Source organism: Colius striatus, chromosome 5, assembly GCF_028858725.1.
Source record: "Colius striatus isolate bColStr4 chromosome 5, bColStr4.1.hap1, whole genome shotgun sequence".
Taxonomy (NCBI): Eukaryota; Metazoa; Chordata; class Aves; order Coliiformes; family Coliidae; genus Colius; species Colius striatus.
The window spans coordinates 49922767-49942157 of record NC_084763.1 but is presented as its reverse complement, the minus strand read 5'-3'; the positions used below and the strand labels follow the sequence as shown (position 1 = coordinate 49942157).

The 19391-nt window shown below is 35.7% G+C and overlaps 1 protein-coding gene across 2 annotated transcripts in view; it reads right to left on the bottom strand.

Annotated features, from left to right (window-relative positions):
- MPP7 (MAGUK p55 scaffold protein 7) overlaps window positions 1–19391 on the bottom strand; it is a 154267-nt gene that overhangs the window by 64655 nt on the left and 70221 nt on the right. For both annotated transcript variants that reach the window (XM_061996951.1, XM_061996952.1), the window contains exon 5: window positions 3876–3953. In XM_061996951.1, the coding sequence (XP_061852935.1) occupies window positions 3876–3953 (78 nt within the window). The remainder of the gene's footprint in view (window positions 1–3875; window positions 3954–19391) is intronic.

The following is a 19391-nucleotide window of genomic DNA, read 5'->3' as shown; positions in this document are numbered from 1 at the left end:
CAACTAATTTGGACTCTAGAGGCATATTTTACTGCAGGATTTCAGACTTGAACTATTTTTCCAGAAGGAGGAAAAGCTAAAACATATTTCACAACGCTGAACTTCAGTTTAAAATCCTGAAGCTACACAGTTCATAATCCAAAATGTGATTTCAGACAATCACTCGTTTTCTTTGCATTAAATCAGCATCATAAAAATGTCTGAAAGAATGATTGGTCATTTGCAGCAAGTACTTTTATTCATCTAGCCTAATTTTAAATTTGTACTTTCATTTTGTATACATTTTCAAGATAAATAGATCAAGTATATTCTACATAATTATATATCATAGATAATTCTAGAAGCAATCACAGACATCAGACAGGGTTTGAATACTATTTTTTTTAACCTTCAAGTTAATACAGGGTTAACAGGACTGGAACCAGAATTCATCACCTACAGTCCCACAGCCTTTTCACTATAATTCATATATAAAAACGTCCTTCAAGTACATCAATGCTAATCTTCACAATATTTGTGTCTTAATACCAAAAGATTAGAAAACTGTCTCTGTAGGAAAGGTCAGAATGAAATATTTCAGGCACATATAGCCAAATATTGAGGTAATCTGACTACAATCTAGTCTGCTGTTCTACGGAAAAGCTCTGGAAAGCTGAAAATACTCTTGACAGGAATGACAGCAGGTATATGACATAGGGTCTCCTTGGTTGTCTTTTCCTTCTTTTCCTTGTACTACTCATCACTACAGAATAAAATCTTTTCATTGGTGTTTCACTCATGCAGAGTAAGCAACCGGTAAGAATGACTGCTTCAGCATTTCTCTCTCAGATGAGTTGTGCACAAGCACCTATCAGCTTCAGCAGACTTGGTGTTTGTTTTGGCAGTGCAAAAGCAAACTCGGGTACATAAGGTTTAGAACAGTGTAAAACAAAATATTTTGTAATTAACAGACTTTTTAACCTCATAATTTAGAAAATATTTCTTCAGAGATAAACTAAATATTTTAAAACCACGTCACTTACAAAGTTTTTCCAAATATTTCCATAAAAAATATTAAAAGGCACACGTAACATCCTATGATAGAAGAGGATGAGGAAGACAAAGCCATGTTTTCAGAGTAACAAACACATTACCAGAGCTGCTTGTTGTGCTTCTAGAACTTTGGGACTGTGTTTCTATTTCTTGTTGAAGTGCTGAAATTTGTGACAGCTACCAGCAGCAATACACAGTATGTGAAATACTCTGGGGATACTGACACGGTGTTGATCACCTCTTGTGCCAAAGACTGCGGGAAATGCTATCTGAGAATCTCTCCTATGATTCTCTGTTGAGGAAACCATAGCACTTTACCAAGTTCTTCATGAAGAGCTGCCACAATAGAGAGAGAAAGGCAAAGCAAGGGAGAGGGGAAGATGTGGAGTGAGGCTGGTGAGATGAGGAACACCAAGGCCTAAGAGTTTCAAGCTTCTGGAGAAAGTTTTGAAACTTCCTTTACCAGAATAGTCTTTCTAACAACATAGAGGCCTTGTTTGCCATATATAGCTATACTTCTAGCAATGTTTAGAACATTTGCATGAAATCAAAGGTCCTGTGTCAGACATTGCTGCTCCAAAATAAGAAGCAAACCAAACCTCTAATGGCAAATTCAGCCTAAAATTCAATGGGCATGAGAAGAGGGAAGGTATAGCAGCTAGGAACATGAAAAAGTTTTGAGAAGCCTCACCACAACTGTTATCTCTAAACTTGCTTTAAAAAATAACTCAGGAATGAAAATATACTCCTTAAACATTTTCTAGTTACATTAGCAGCACCTCAAAATTGGGTTTTAAACATGAAATGAAATATATTCACTTATTAGTGAATATATGTGAATATATTCACTTATTAGTGAATATAATGCAGTTTTTCAAGGAATATCTTCCCTTGCTTAACTACGGTAGAGTTACTATTGTTAGGAAAATGAAACATTAACTTACATTTTAATAAAAGTGTGGTTTATATCACCAATAAATTCTTAAATCCCTGAAGCTGACAACTAGCAGACAAACATGAAAAAAACTGAACAGCACTTTAATCCCGGAACTTCATGGGTTTTGGAGTTACAAAACCCACTGTGTGTAAATGAGCTTACTCACAGTTTGCTGATAACTGTTGAAACACTGAAAATCCTGCAGTGTGTTAGCTCAACATCAGCTGCCAAAGGGCATCCTCACTCTAGGGGATGGCACCCATAAAACCTGCTGTTCAGCTACACATATGCAAAAATGAAGAACCAGCAAGAGGATTTTTAAAAAGAGGGAGTGCTTAAAAAATAGGCAGATGTCTACAGACACTCATGTCCCAGCACATGTATATTTTAAAAATACTACAATTTCTACATAGGTGAACCTGCTTCTGCAGGGGAGTTGGACTAGATGATCTCTAAAGGTCCCTTCCATCCCCTACCATTCTATGATTCTATAGAGTTTAAAAACCCAACCTCTCTCAACTGAGGGGAGACAGAGTACTTTAATTTGGGGATTTCCAAAAGTATACATTTTAAATGGGGCTGAACAAAGAATGAGATTGCTCAGCATTTCTGAAAATATCAAGAACTAAGTTTTACATCCAAAAATAAGAAACTCTTCTTAATAAGAATTTTAGCCCAGAGATCCATAACACAAATGTTAACAAGGATTATTAATATGTCACCAAGAACATAATGAAGCGAATTTCAACCAGCTTTCTAATTTTTAAAATTACTACTAACATTATTCAAAGCTACTTGAAGGTTAAAAAAATATTACTAATATATGCCTGATGTCAAAGCTAATGCATTATTATACTTGGTATGTTACAGGATATAGCTCTCCTCCTACTGAAACATGATTAAGTTACATTGCATCCTTTTTTCAGCAGACTTCAAATACGTTTAGTTTTTCGGTGAAACGTTACCATTCTCAATTCACAACATCCAATCATTTGTAAAATTTAAAAATCAACAGCTAATAATGATATAAAAAGATAGTGAAGGTTTAAAAACATCTGTAAAGTACGTGAGGTTTCAAACATGCTGTATTTGAAATGGATCCTAATACACGCTGCCTTTTCCAAAAAACAACCTGAGATCATCAATTGCAACAAAGATTTCTGGATTTCACCTAAACCGCAGTTTATTAAACCTTTCTCTATCCTGGCCTACCTCAGGTTCAGTCATAGTTTATACAGGTGTGTGCACAATTCATCTGAATCCCAGAATTAACCAAATAGCAAGAAATGGCAGGTTGGATTTTTTTCTTCAAAATAAAAATTATAGTAACAGGAAATTAACTACTCCATCAATGACGACCATTTTTACAATTTATTTTTCGGTTATGAAGGTAATTTGGAAAGCTCCAATATCAATAAATCACTACTGTACTTTTTCTTTAATAGTTTTTGATTATTTTCTTTTTAACAAGCCTCCTTCCTTGGCATTTCATGTGCTTCATTTCTGGAGTATTATCTGTCATTTTTCACGTCCTGTCAGCAGTGCTGCTATCTCATTTGTCTTTATTTTTCCAAAGCATTCCTCTTGTCTGTGACTTTCTCAAAACACTAATAGTTGACAGCTTTTCCTCTCCCAGCAGAGTTCCAACCTCTAATTTCTATTACGTAGTTATTAAAGCAGAACAAGAGGCTATCTAGATGCAATGTTTTTACAACAAGCAAGTGAATAAAAATCAAAGTAATATCAGCAACAAGCCCGGTGATGACAGCACCTTTGGAAACATTTGCAGCTTCTTATGATTTCAGCTCAGAGGATTACATTCATGTGTTTGCACTATGAGGAGTTCTGCATGCAGACAGTTTTTTTGGGAGACTTGGTACCAGTGATCTCAGCAGGGGACACTTACATCATCTGCCAAGGCTGCTGCACCGTGGAGTATGGGCACTGGGTTCTGTTTTTCATAATAATGCAGTTTTTCATGAATCTGGAAGACAATAGCACAAAGCAAGAAGTTTATTTAGCAGCACAAGAAAAGATACAAAATTATTCCTTTGAGCTAAGTGATCTGTTGAGTGTCTGTAACTAAAGAAACATCCTTACAGTAACCTACAGGCAGCCATCATGTAAATGTAATTCATCATCATCCTCTGTTGAAGTGCTAAGAATATGAAATCAGATGGAAAAAATTCTCAGTATGTAGACCAACCCACAGAAAAACTAAACATTTGTGATTTCTCTCTCCTGGTTTTTTCTGTCCGTATTTCTAACATATTGCTTTAAGTATCAATTACATTTTATATTGCTGCTGAAAACACAAAGCAAAAAGTGTTTATCCCCAAGATGGATATAAAAAACCCTGTAAATTATGATTTATGAAGTGAAATAATAGCCTGCCACCCACATCTTGACAGACAGCTTGGTGGAGAGGCTGCCATCATTAAAATAATTCAGAAACAAGGGCAAAATAGTGCTAATACAAATTCTAACACATCTGAAAGGGGAAAAAAGCAGTCCTTCAGCAGGTTAAAGTCATTTAGGAGCATTTAAAGTTTTTAATGGGGAGTTATCAACATTAAAAATGTAGTGTGCTTTGGTTCTTTCAAAAGGGGAAAGAATATACCATCATTTAAATATCCAGCCTCTTCCCTCCTCCGCAAGTATGTGTTTCAAAACTTAGATTTTTCCAGTGTGAAAGCTTTAAAGAGCCAAAATATTCTAAAGCTTCCATCAAGTTCCTTAAAATTTATTTCAGAATGGTGTGACATACTATATGAAACATTGAAATGTATTTGTTATTTTTCTGAAGACGCACAGATGTACAAATACTAATTCAATTTTTTAAGAAGAAGACAACAGTAGTCTGAGCTGATGCACTCACCCCCGTTCTTAGATTTCTACTTGAGTTCTACTGCTCTGAAGGAGGCATGGACTCCAGATGGTTGGAGGAGTTGCAGAAGGAGCTAAATTGGAGACTTCTGTGCTTGGCAAGGAGAGGAAGACAAAGTCTGGCAGAGGCTGTGGGGCACAGAACCTGGCTGGGGAGCCTCTTGTATCCTTGGGGTACACGAATCCCAGTGAATACACGAATATCCTACCCCTCCCTGGCATGCTGCTGGGGTACTCCCTCAGCCTTCTCCCCAAACCTTTCTTTTGAATTTAAACAACTACATCCATGACAAGACAATATTATGTCAAGGCCACTTGTGCTTGCCTCTTTTTTCCATCTTCTGCTGTGCTTCATAACACTTTCTAAGTCCACATCTGTTCCTACTCACTTAGGCTATAGGTTCTTTGAAGTAAAGGCCACATGATGTTCTGTTAATGTAATGTGACATAGCAAAATCTAAGTCTGGGTTGATTCCTTCATCATTTCTGTATTCTTAATAAGATTACTTCTGTACATTGTTGGTTAAAGGATATAAAAGTTCCAAAACATCAAGGTGAAGTCACCAAGATGAAGACACTACAGTAGCATAAAATTACTTGTTTTGAACAGTGAGCATTTGTACCTCATCTGGAAACTAAATTCAAAGCACTTTTATCTCTAGAACATGAGCCTGAATTTTACACAGCTTGTGTAGACATTATTTACTCAGCAAAGTAAGACTAATCCATATTGAATGTCATCAAAAGTACAAGTGACTAGACAACACCATATTTCTAGCTTACAAAGCCCAGAAATGAAATAAAACATGAAGCAGTAGCTCCCTGAGTTTAGCAAAAGTTTGTTATTTACCTAGGCCATGAATGTGAAATTAAAAGGCATTGCAAATGAAAAATTATTAAATCCACCATTTTTTTGACTGTTTCAGCCAACATCTTGATTTGAACTTCCAACAACTCTGAGGTCAGAAACAGTTGCCTACACTACCTTTTACTTTCCCAGAAATGCTGAGACATTTTTGCTTAATCTATCTCTGAAAAGATATGTTACTAAATTGTAAATCCATGTAACATAAAACAGAGTTTTAAAAGGAGGAACTTTAACAAGTTACTAGCTCTGTCTATAACCAGTACGTGTCTGCACGCAAATTTTCCTTAGTCCCAACAGTGGGTTAAATTGAAATTCAGTAAAGCATTTAATAAAAATTGTTAAGATTTTATTTAATTACAGAGTTGTAGAGTGTAACTGCCTAACCAAATCTAGAGCAAAAAACAGAAGTCAATCATAGAATGGTAGGGGTTGGAAGGGACCTTTGGAGATCATCTAGTCCCCTGCAGAATCAAGTCCACCTAAATAAGGTTGCACAGGAACGTGTCCAGGCGAGTCTTGAAAATGACCAAGGAAGGAGACTCCACAACCCCTCTGGGCAGTCTGGGCCAGGGCTCCATCATCCTCACAGTAAAATAGTTTTTTCTTATGTTTAAATGGAACTTTTTGTGTTCCAGCTTCATCCAATTACCCCTTGTCCTATTGCTAGATACAATGGGAAAAGGGATGTCTCAACCTCCTGACACTCATCATTTTAGATATTTGTCTTTCATTTTTCAAGTAAATAGGAAAAGCTAACTATTATTAGACAGTTCTAGTAATAGTTCTAGGGCCATCAAGATGATCAGGGGACTGGAACATCAGTCCTAGATACTAGCTTTCGCTACATCAGGTTGGAAGTTTCATTAATTTACTGTCCTGTCACAACGAGTGACTGGTGAAAAGCATTACATGTTCTGTGGTGACAGACACTGCAATCTCAGCATAGTTCCATTTGAGATGCAATACAGGTGGGTTATTTTTTTCCACAAAATATCTAGTTTAATTTAACGGATAATATTTTCCCTTGTTTGTTAGCTGAATCTATTTTCTAAAATCAGATCTTTATATGAAAATATTTGTTTCCCACCTCCTTGTAATTTGAAGGAATTACCTAAGAAATTTTTAAACACACTGGCTTGTGCACAAAGCTGCAATCAACACAAAATACACTGATTACTTTTCACATCAGCATAAAATTATCACATGTATCATAAAAATGTTACTTCCTACTGCTCTCCTACGGCTACAGCCTACCTCAAACTTCTGGATAACTAATGTATTCATAAGGTATGCAGCACTTATATATAATAGCTTCCTGAACACAGTAAGACAGAAGATTTGGTGCAATTCAACTGACAAATTAAAAACAAAAAAAAAAGTTTTCAACCAACTTCTTCTCTCCATGTGTCTAAAAACATGTTCCAAGATGGTTTTGGTCCATAATTTTCCCCACAGATCTTAGTAAGGCTGATTGGCGTCTAATTCTGCATGCTGCATTTGGGGCTTTTTTTGAAGATGTGTACAACACTTGCCTTTCCCTAGTCACTGGGAACTAGGTCATATCTGTTACCTTTCAAGGACAACAGGACACACTTGCAAAGTCACTTGGTGGCCTTTGAATTTCCCAGACTTCAGGGTGAGGAATGACTGCATTTACAACAACCACTTTTAGAAAAACTACTGTGTACACAGCCAAACATTTTGGCAAACTCTCCACATGACATATTTCACTTAATTATTTTCCTAAATCTGAAATTCCTAAAATATGCTTATATATGCACAACTTGCATTCTATTTCCAAAACTCAATGCTTACACGAGTAGAAACTGAAATTTAAATATCTACATTAAGTAAGCATATTGATGAAAATGAATACAGTGTGAATTAGGCAAACACAAAAATGAGAAGTAAAACAGGACCAAGTGGTGCAAGTGCTTTGCCCCTTTACAAATCTCACTCAATGAAAGTAAACTGTAACAGAAATTAAAAGCATCCTGAAACACTCTGGGAGAAGTATAAGAGTGGATTTAAAATATTAGATAAGAGAGCATTACCTACTCAAAGAAATATTTCCTATTTGCAGTCATTTGTTTGAGCTTCATTCTAGAGAAAACTATTTAATATGAAAGGCAAATTTATCTGTTATTCTGTGGTATACTGGATGCCCAGTAACTTTAATACTATTGCCTTCTCTCTAATAGAAATGTACAGAGAAAAAAGGACTTTATCATGCTTAAAAAACAGAAAATACAGTACATCTGTTTTAAGTTCTTCTGACATTTAAGTGTAAGCTTGAGCCATGAAAATCTACTCATAGATGAGACCGAGTTTGTTAAAGCAAGAGTTATGCATTGTAAATAAAAGATATAAAACTGTTCTGCTGAACAGATGACTAAGTTGCTGGGGATTTAGGTTTTGTTTTGGTTTTTTTTTAATGACTACCTATTCCTTCCACTGTAGGGTACTTTGGGAAGACTTACGAGGTTCTGCAAAAACTGACAGTACACTGTACAGATATGCCTCAAGAGGGAAAAATAATCATTTGCAAATTTATACAATTTTTGGCACATTTTGTTGGCAAGGGAAATTGTTTCTGGATTTTCCCAGAGCGATTGAATTAAGATTTCTATAACAAAGTAGAGCAGAAATAAATTTTCTGCAGTGTCCCAAGCCTGGACTACTTCAAAATCCATAGTGAGCTTTCTGAGTCAGAAAAAATCAAAACTCTTAAGTAAAGAATCCTATAAATAAGTTCTCCTTTCTGGTTTCTTAATTTGCAGATACAGTTCTGATATGTCTGAAAGCAACACAGGGGAGGGGGATAAGAGTGTGCACAGAATAATATCATCAGTTTCCAATCCCCCAACATTCAAGAATAATTTTATCAGTATTTAAGTGAGCTCTGGGACAGCTAGATAAGCAGGACTTTTTCTGGAAGGCTCTACAGAACACTACTAGATCCCACAAATCACCTACTTGGTTTTAGAAAGGGTAGCTTGATCAGTATTACAGTTTAAGATTTGTTAGTTATCTTTTAGAAAGTTCTCCACCTAGAATACCTCTGCAAAATGTAAAATGGTGCTCCAAAATGGACGATCTTCATCATATTGTGATGCCATCCAAAAAATGCAATATGTCAGACGTTACCTCCTTTTTCTGTTCTTGAAGAAAAGTAGTCTTTAACTACTTGATGTACCTAAGGCTTCACGCATAGGAATAGAAAGTTTCTAAAGATGATACTGAAAGTGTCACCAAATTGAAGCAGAGTTCACTGAAACTGCTTTGAAACAATAGTTTCCCATCAATGTCAATAAGTTACACTGAAGATGCAGAAAACTGATAGAATTAATGGAGTTTCAAATGTTCTGTACATCAAAGCAACTAAATACACAAAACAGGGACAAAGAAATACAGAGCATTAAGACTTGTTTTTTCCAATCTTCTCCATTCCTATCCCTTTTCTATATCATAATACCTTTCTTGTCTTTCTGTCCCCTCTTCCCCTTCACTTTTCCACTTCAAAATTACTTTTTTTCAGCTTCCTTGCTTCCACTTTCTTTTTTCCAATTTCTGAACAGAGATTATTGACAACCAACACATTTAAGCCATTTGGAACTACCTTGCTACCCAGATGCTTATATTCAAATGAATACTCTCTGGATACATACTCAGTCACTGCACATCTCTCAGCTGTTTGAGCAAGCACTAAACTTAAATTTTATGTACAGAACAGGTTAAAATAATGTTTCTTTTCTTTATTCCAGATCTGTTGCACAGACAGATCAATCTAAATTTTAGGAGGAATTATCAAAAAAATTAAGCCTGACAATTAGGCAGTGAAGATGTATTATGCTGTAGTGGTCCAGTGCAAGACTTGGAGCCCACAGATGGGCTTTGTTTGAAAAGTACATGCAAAAAGCATTGATGGTGGAAAGAATGAGGTAGCAAAATGCAGAATGCACACAAATCAAAATAAAGCTTTTATTAATAATAAAGAGCAGGGAAGGAACAAGGTGCCAAAAAATTAACTTCTTAAACTTAGCCTTTTTGACAGAACTACTGGCATAGGTAAAGAATAAGTGTATGTAAGAATATATATGCAAACATTTATAACCCCCAAAGCACTATATCAACATCAGTGAGTCATACTAGCACATAAAACACTAGAAACATCCTACACATTTGTGAAAATATTCTGACAAACAAAATAAAAATACATAAATCATAGCTAACTATTGCAAAGATAATATAATTCCCTGTAGCAGCTTTGAATTGCCTCACATATAAATTAAGTGATTGCACAATTCAGAAAGGATTTGAGAAAATGATACAAGAATCAAAGCAAGTCTCTGAAGATATAAAATCAGACATTCAGATACCTTATCCTGGCCCAATTTTTAACCCCAAAAAGTTTCATAACAACAGACAAGCAATTCTCTTTCAAGCCCTTGTTCCAAAGAGCATTAAGTTCATAAGAACTCAAAAGCAACACAGCAACAATGTTAGACAACCTTAACGAAAGAACAAGAATCATGAACTATAATAGAAGAATAAGAAACTTCTTTATCTCTATAGCATGGAATTACTTTAAAAATATCAGAAAACCTGCAGACTGTCTGATATAAACTGTTGTAATGGGCTCAGCCGGGAAGGAGTTTATGTTCTTCACAAAGCCCAAACAGTGCAGCGGTGTGGATCTGTGACCAAAACAGTGCTGATAACAGAGCAGTGCTACAGCTATTGCTGAGCAGTGCTTGTGTAGCATCAATGCCTTCTCTGTTCTCACTGTCTCCCACAGTGAGAAGCTGAGAGTGGCTAAGAGTCTGGGAGAGGACACAGCTGGGACAATTGACCCCTACTCAAAGGAATATTCCATATCATATCATGTCATGTTTTTGCAAAACAGCTATTTCTTGGGAACGAGATGGGCATCAGTCAGTTGGTGGCATGTGACTGCATTTGCATCACATGTTTCTACCTCCCACAAACACTCGAAGATGAAAAACTTCTTTACTGTAAGATTGAGGGAGCACTGGAACAATGCTCCAACCCCAACCATTTTGTGATTCTGTGAAATACCTAGAACAAAGGGAAAACCAACAACACATCTAAATTCTTTGATGGAAACCCAAAAATACAGGCACCTTATCTTATTTGCTGCTACAGGGCATTTTTTTCTTGGAGGAGAGGAGGAGGGTTATAACTGGAAACATTAATAGAGTTTGAAAAAAGAGGTGTTTCTAGCCCTGATAAAACTTGTCAACTAGCTCATTTAGCACTCCTTTAAGTAAATAGCTCATTCTTAGAAATGCAATGAGCTTTGTGGGATTTTGCTAATTTCTGTTAGCTTAAAACATTATATCCATTGAAGATTAAACCCATTAGTGTCAACACTGCAGGGAATGTTCCAGGTACCACAGGAAAGAAGCCTGTTATTAAGGTCCTAAAGGTGCTACAGGAGAACATATGAAACAAAATGCCAATACCCTCTCTCTTTTCCAGGTCATATGTATACTTAAGTCTATTATATGATAGAGATAAGAGACAACAAATAAACTTGCATATCAAGAGATAACCAAAATCTTTGCAGTTGCATTAAAAGAATGCAAACCAGGCTCCAAGCATAGTTTGAGTAGGAAGAGACCTTTAAAGATCATTCAGTTCCAATTCCTCTGATATGGGCAGGGTAATCTTCAACTAGACCAGGTTGCTCAAAGCCTCATTCAATCTGACACCGAACACTTCCAGCAATGGGGCATCCACAACCTCTTTGGGCAACTTGTGTCGGTGTCTCATCACTTTCATCGTAAAAAATGTCTTCCTTACTTTCCATCTAAACCTACACTAGCATCTGTTCAGCCCTTAAAGACAAGGTTGCTAGGAGTCCAGGACTGTGCTAAATGACATTTAAAAAGTGCTCTTTATCCAACATTCAGGAATGACCTATATTCAAAACAGAACTCCTCCAGAAATTTCTAATTGCATTTCAATTTCAGAAGTAAATGTTCAGAACTGTATACACAATTACAGCAATTTTGTAAGTTACAAAATGTGGTAATAGAGTTATATTAGATCATATTTAAAGGCATTTTTCTTGCCAGGTTACATTTTGTAAAAATTATACAATAGTGTGTTATCTACAGATTTGCAAAGTTACTGGAGCAGCGTTATTTTAAATCAGATGCTACCAGTGCAAATCAGCAGTGTTGCCTGGAGAGGCCATAGCTTCAACTTATACCCTCAACAAGCATTAGATGCTTCAACTTTGATTCAGCAAGGACTTGGTTATGGAGTGCTTGTGTGTGACAGAATTGTTAGGGCAGAAGTGCCCAGTTAATGGTGATGGCAAATATGATGCGATAACTACGACTTAGACTGTTAAAGCCAATAAAAGAAGCACAGTATGCTAGAAATGAAAGCAAGCAAACTGATAGGGAAAGAAGGCAGCTTTCCTCAACTGGCAAAATCAAATACATACTGATTTTGTTAAGGACAAGAGCAAGCCTTGCTTAAAATTCAAGTCGTGAGTTATCAGGCATTCCAGCCAAATAACTAGTTTTTATTGTCTAGCCAGAGACTGCAAGACAGAATAAAATGCCTTTACACATTGTAGCAAATTGTACAGTAAAATCCTGTTCTCCATAGACTTTTTTATATCTGTGGTTTCAGAGCTCCTTCTCAGTCATTTAACACTGTGCCTCATTTCCTCATTTGTCTGTCCTTCACCCTTGATCAACTTCGATGAGCAGGGAGCAGCTGAGGAATACGATCGTGACAGAGAAAAAGTAATGCTTCAGGAAGAGGCTGGAGGAACACCTGCACTCAGAGGTTTATTTGAGGCAGTCTCACAGATGAAGCAGTTCTGAGAGTAGTCTGATAAGGTCATGAGGGCATTGCCAGATGTGATTTTTGTCTTAAAGAGATCTAATCAAAGTCCCAGGCCTATCAGGCTCCACCTCTTGACTTTTTATTGTAAAATGAAAAAGCATCTCTTCCACTCTTTCTGCTTCGAGAAAATCAAAACAAGCACTGAGTGAGCAACTGATGAGCCAGGAGGATCTTGCTCTTGCTTCTCTGTGCCTTACACACTGTCTCTGTTTACTTAAATTGGACCTTCCAATATTTTTTTTTCCTTTAATTAGAAAAAGTTCTTCATTATCTGTTAAGTTCCTAGCTAGCAACACTTCTAACAAACATCCTTCATGGACAGTGTGGTATGCCTGCAGATCTGTCCTAGAACTATGTCTTGTAACATTTCTCATTTCAGCACTTCCTGGCATCATGCTAGCATCACCAAAGCATATGGAAGAAAACTAGTAAATGCTTCCATCATGCACATATACCATACCTTCTCCTTAGCATAAAAGCAAATGGAACCATTAATATTCAATTTAAAGAATTAAATTCATTTGGAACACCTTAAAGCAACAGCTAGAGCACCAGAGAATCAGTTTTCCCGATCTGGGGAGCACATTGTAAGCAAGCAGTTGTTCACCTGCCATTAAGATTTAAATGCAGAAAACATACTCGATGGGAAGGACCGGTGAAGTTCCTTTTATTATACACTTTGAGAACAGACAAGAATATATAATGCAGTTAAGTGTGGGATTAGTGGCACAGAAGTTCAGCAGTAACATTTAGTCCAGAAGTAGTCATTTTGAAGCAAAGTTCAAGGTTATGAGCTTACTCTAATGTGGTGAGCAACAAACTTCCTGCTTTGCCATCATCTCCCTGAATGACAATCCATCCATTCTCTATTTGTAAAATGGAAAAGTAGCATTTCCTTGCCTAATATGTGGTTAGAAGCAGGACTAGGTAAGTACTTGGTCTTTAAATATTATTTAAATACATGCCACATATTTAAATTCACTTGGGTACTGTGGAACTTGTTGGGGTAGCTGATGAAGACCAGACACTTCCATCGGGAAGAAAGGAACAGATGCATCCTGATGCTTTTGATTAACGTGGAAATTTGCCAAACACAGCTTCTCTATATGCATGTACAGAAACTGAAAGAAGAATCTGAGAAAATGACAGAGGTCACAGAGGCCACCCACACAACGGGAACACCCCATCAAACCCTTCTGCCCACAGACAAGCAACAAGATCTATAGATTTCTAACAATACAAAGTGCTCCAGGTAAGACTGGCTCATGAAATGGTATTCTGCCAACAGTTCTTTGTAAGCTGCTCCTTAAGGGTATGAGCAGAGCCAAATACCATGCAGAGAATGGGCAGGACACCTCTACACAGCAGGAGACAGATGTCCCCACAGGAGGCAGAACTGAATCATTCCTAATAGTTTGGTCTAGTGCCTGCAAGGGAGTGCCTTCTACCTTGGCTACCAGCCCTTATCAAGATTCTACAGCCACAGGGGCAGCAGTTTGTCATTGGACTTGCTGTAAATTGATTTCCTGACTTTTCACCCAATCCTGGAGAACAGTTATTCACTTTGCCTTTGTGATGGCCTCTTTAACTTAGGTACTTCTCCAGTCACTTTTAATCTAAATCCAAACACTTTCAACCTTCCCCCATGGATCTTGTTTTGCAGCCCTCTGATCATTCTAGCTGCTCTTTTCTAGAATTTCTATAGTCTACTTAATTAGTGGCCTCACCTACAAAGTGCCTATGATCAATACATTTTTTTCTTAGCTACTGATAAACCACAGCATGCCATCTAGTTTTCATACAGTTGATAATTATTATTCAAGTAGGATCCTAAAACCACTAGAAGGTTAAAGATTAAAAAAAGAGCAAACACATTCCCATTTAAAGAGTACTCTAACATGGTTGTTTGTGATTTTAACCCTCTAATAATTTACTTTGTGAGATGCTGCCCTTTTTCTTCCTCAATTTTTAAAAGCTTTTTTTCTTTGTATTTTAATGCCTCTCAGGTTTATTTTGTTTAGCCTATATCACAAGAACAGAGAAAGGACTCAAGAATAGGAAAATGCTGGTCTGAATGAATATGCAAGCATATGGTAATAAGACTAATGTATTAGGTATTTTATTTTTGCAATGTTAAGCAAAACAGATTAAATACTGAATGCAAACCCAGTTATTTCCTTGCAGAGTTTCTTAAAATGTTTATTTTTCTGTAAGAAGCACTTTTCACTTTGAATTCATTGTTCCTTACACAACAAAATAAAGCTGCTATTATATGAGATTTCACAGGCTTCATTCAAATGCACTTTTTTTTGGTCAGTAATAAGAAAAGGTTTTGATGGCTTTGCTTATAGGAAGAGGGTCCCTAGGCAGACAGAGGAAGTTCAGACCAAAGCCAAACAAGCTGCACTTGCTCCAAAATAAATTTCCCTGCCCTAAAGGAGCCAAACAGCCTACATAGCTACTGTATACAGTATTTTCAAAATTGTTTTTCTGTACTTTTAACCCCATTTCCAAAGGAAGGAACACCAGAACAATTCCAAATTTGACTCAAGTCCCTCTCTTGTATGAGCTAAGGACACGAAGTCCTCGAACAGAAAGAACAGAACACCACAAAACTTTTTCTCCTTTGAAACATGCAGTCTTCAAACAAGTCCAAGGATAAGGAAAGATCCCTACAATTTTAATGTGCTATGTTTCAGAAACACATTTTCAAGTAAAACAAACTTTGAGCAGCAAAGCCACCTAGTACAAAAATGAATTTGCTAAAACAAAAGTATACCGACTATTTTCTCCAAAAGCACACCCTGATCTATATTAAAAAAAAAAAAAAGGTAAAAATTTGAGGGAACATTTTCAGAAGAACAATACTGAACTGAGGACATAAGGTCACAAACCGCTCTTTCCAATTTATGGCCGTTCACCCTTCTGTCTACATACTCTCACTCTGGCAAAGTTCGCCCCCTACCCCCTTGTTATTACTTTAATAAACACACTTTTTGAAATTAAGCATACAGATTTAAATGAAACACAAAACTGGGTTCTTAGAAGTACCTGTATTTATCTCTATTTCTTTCATTGAGGCAATGATAAGGATTCATCTTTCACAGCACAATAGACCAAATGTTTCCTTAAAGATCCTGACCCAACTGTCGGAAAATTCTTCTGTGCAGTACTGCAGACATAGCAAATTGATCCTGCATATAACAAAACTGTCAAAGTCTTCATATAAAGACTGTATTTTAAATTGCTAATGATACTCAGGATTATGAAACCATTTTTTATCCAAAGATTCCAAAGCACATTACTGAAGGAACTAAGCATCCTATCCCACATCACTAAAAGGAAGGTAAGGACTGATCATAGACACACACTGTACTTAATTTTCAAACCACTACTACTAAAATGACTTCTGATGAGAAAACAAAATATTGTAAGCTTAAAATTTTTGTTATTCCAATTAATCACAGTAAGATATTTATAATCATTGCAATATTTGTTTATATGATTATATTATCAGGAAATGTGTCTTCTAAGTTACTTTTATAATATACTATTACTTAAAGAATATTTGGTGCAACTAAGAAAGGAATCGCAAGGAAACTGAAGCCTTTCAGTTTTAAGAAAGAGTACTCAGTAAAGTTGCACAGTTCTAATTAAATGCAGATGGAAATAATCCTTACTGTAACAATCAAACAGATGATTTTGTTTGCAATTAGAATCACTATAACACAAGGAAAAACTTATTTAATTCAAGACGTTGATGAACTTTGATTGGAAAAAAATATACATGTTTACAGTACTGCAATGTCACATCTGAACAATAAAGTTGGGGGTTTTTTTGTGTTTAAGGACATCTTCCATTCTTTCCCACTTAAATATTGTTGACATTCTTTTTTAGGTATCAACTGACTGTGTGTGTAAGTAATGCAACAAGGACTTATAAAAATAATTTGGACTGTTATTATGTGTAAAAAATAATCCAAAGAATTGATCTAAACCATCAGAAATTAAAAGCTTCTTCAAGTCTTAGTATTGGTTAGATTTTGAGAAATGTAAAAGTTTATCTACTTTTAAGACTAACCTTTTTAAACAGCAAAAAAATAACATTACTGGTTTAGATAGCATAAGTGTTTCTCCATTTGGGGTTTGGCACTTTAAATTTAAAGATCTTTGTAAATTTGAGAGGAGGATTTTTGTCTTCCAAAAGTCAGCTTTCTGTCCTATACGAAGATATAATAATTCTTGCTGTTGAATATAAGATTTGAATATTTCAAAGAAAAATTTTTTATCCAAAAGAGATAAAAGTAATTATACTACTAAACATAAACTAGAAAAGAAACTGACTGGAGCCAGCTAGAATGCAAAGAAAAGGATCACGTTAGCAGCTGACTTTTGGAAGCTATTATTATCTGAAGTTGTTCTAAGCACAAAGTACACCACCACCGACTGTTGTCTTAATGCCGAGAGACATCTAAGAAAACTGCAACACTGAACATTTCATGACTTGTGATTAAATTTTATTATCTAATTTATTAATTAAAAAAAAACCCAAGAAAACAACATTCCATTATTTCCCACTGCTTTATTCCGGTGTGTTGCAAAGAAAGAGACGTAAAGTGAATTCAAGTCTAAATTTACAATACCTTCTGTGCCAGTACTAATACCTAATCATGTTAAATTATTCCCAGAGACCAAATAGGAGGACTGAAGAGGTTACTTGCTAATACAAAGATTGCATTTTCAAAAAAAAAACCCCAAAAAAAACCCACTTTTCCAAACATAAATAAGTTATCAGGTTATTTTTCAAATGATCAACTGTACAGTCCTGCTTTGCAAAGTAAATACAGCTAACGAAGTGTCTTTAAAGTGAGACAGAACTGAAAGATGAGGGTTGCCTTTGGAAATCTGCTATGAAGGTAACAAAGCCCTGCACAGTAAAAGCTGACAGTAGACTTTCACTGCTAGTAAACTTTCTTGAAGGCTAAGTTCAAGATTTCATTTAGATGTTAAAAACAAGACAAATATGTGCCTAGATTGAATGCTTCTCTTAATAAATGCCCTGTCTGTTCCTTCAGAAAACAAAAAATTATATAAACATTAAAAGGTTTACCTTCACCCACAACTATCTTTTACTTGTAAACAACTTACTTTGTAATCTTAATTTCTCCCAATACTACTGTTTTTAAACACTCCCCACAAATTTGAATTGAGGTCTTCACTTTTATTTCATTATAGAGAACCTCATTTCCAGACATTTCTTCACAAGCGAGTGATTTCCAGTGCTCTGTTAACAATATAAATTCAAAGGAAAGAACTTTCTTAACCCTGCTCATTAAGTAAACAGATTTATAAAATGAACAAAGGTTAAATTGGTCTTGTAGTTGTCAGACAGATTTTTTTTCCACTCTTTACATAATTAAGATTTTATAGAAATGACAATTAAACATTAATTAAAGAAAACAGACAAAAACCTAGGATTCACTGTATACAGACTAGCAAATCTTGGCATAGACTTTTGTTATACATGCAGAGCCTGTTAAATTTAAATTGTGAAGATTTTGGTTTATTCCTGCTTAGTACAATAAATGTAACCCTTACAGCCTCTACTCAATGCAAGTTAGTCCAAGATCCAATCAATTTCAGGTTCCCTGAGTTCCTAATAATATTGAAGAGATCACTTCTGTACAGTTCAATGGTACCAAATTAATCCACTCAAAATCCAAATTTTAATCACAGACGGGGACATCTATGCTCTTGAGTTAAAATCAAAGAAATATATAAATACACAGAGACACACAGAGAGACATATATTTATCAATTAGCACCATCTAGTGGGGTCAGTGCAATCTATTCAATACAAGGAATACAGAACTCACTGTTCAGGTTTTCCTACATCCCCTGCAACACGTTACAATATACCAAAGGTCAAGTAATTCATATCATTCACATGTAAAAAAAAACCCAGACAAATCCAAAACCCTCTCGTTGTAATTCATAACATTATGTTATTCCACTATAAATTACACTTTAAGAAAAATACTGAAACTGAAAACTGCATTACATATAAATAGAAAGTAATGGGTAGGAAGAAGAAAAACATGACCTTCTAGACATTCATACATATGCAAAACACAATTATGATTTAACTGCTGTTTTCTATTTTTACTCTTCTGTTCCCAGATCACACACCCCAAGAAAAATTTGCCACTCTTTAAAAGAATCTACTATGAAGCACACAGTGAAAAAATCTTTTTGCTAAAGTTCTCCATCATCAGAGCAGAATTCTGCCATAAACATAACATCTGTTAAAAGCAAAGTGCCACAAGCACTGGATCACAAACAAAATAATAATGAAGTGACAGATTAAATACTTTTGAAGCGTTCAAAGTAATTAATTTAAAAGAGGTCACTCACAGTAAAAATGGATCCTAAGAACTAACCATACTCATTTATGCTATTTCTCAAATATGAGATCTAGAAATTGATTTTTAGTCAGTTTTACATTAAAAACTATACAGACTAAAGTCTAGCAAATAAATAATGCTGATGGGTTTCAAACACAGATGCTAACAGTAGTAGACCTCCCATAAACCAACCATATGCAAGAAAGACTCACAAATAAGCAGCAGCATATGAGGCTGCTTAAATGCAGCAGTCAAAATCTCTAACAGTCTCTGCCAATAGGCAAGTGAGATAAAAACGTTACTGTTTTTACTGTGTTACTTCTCTCTCTGCCTGCTTACAGTCTAGGTTAAAAACTAATCAAAACAAATCAGAAGA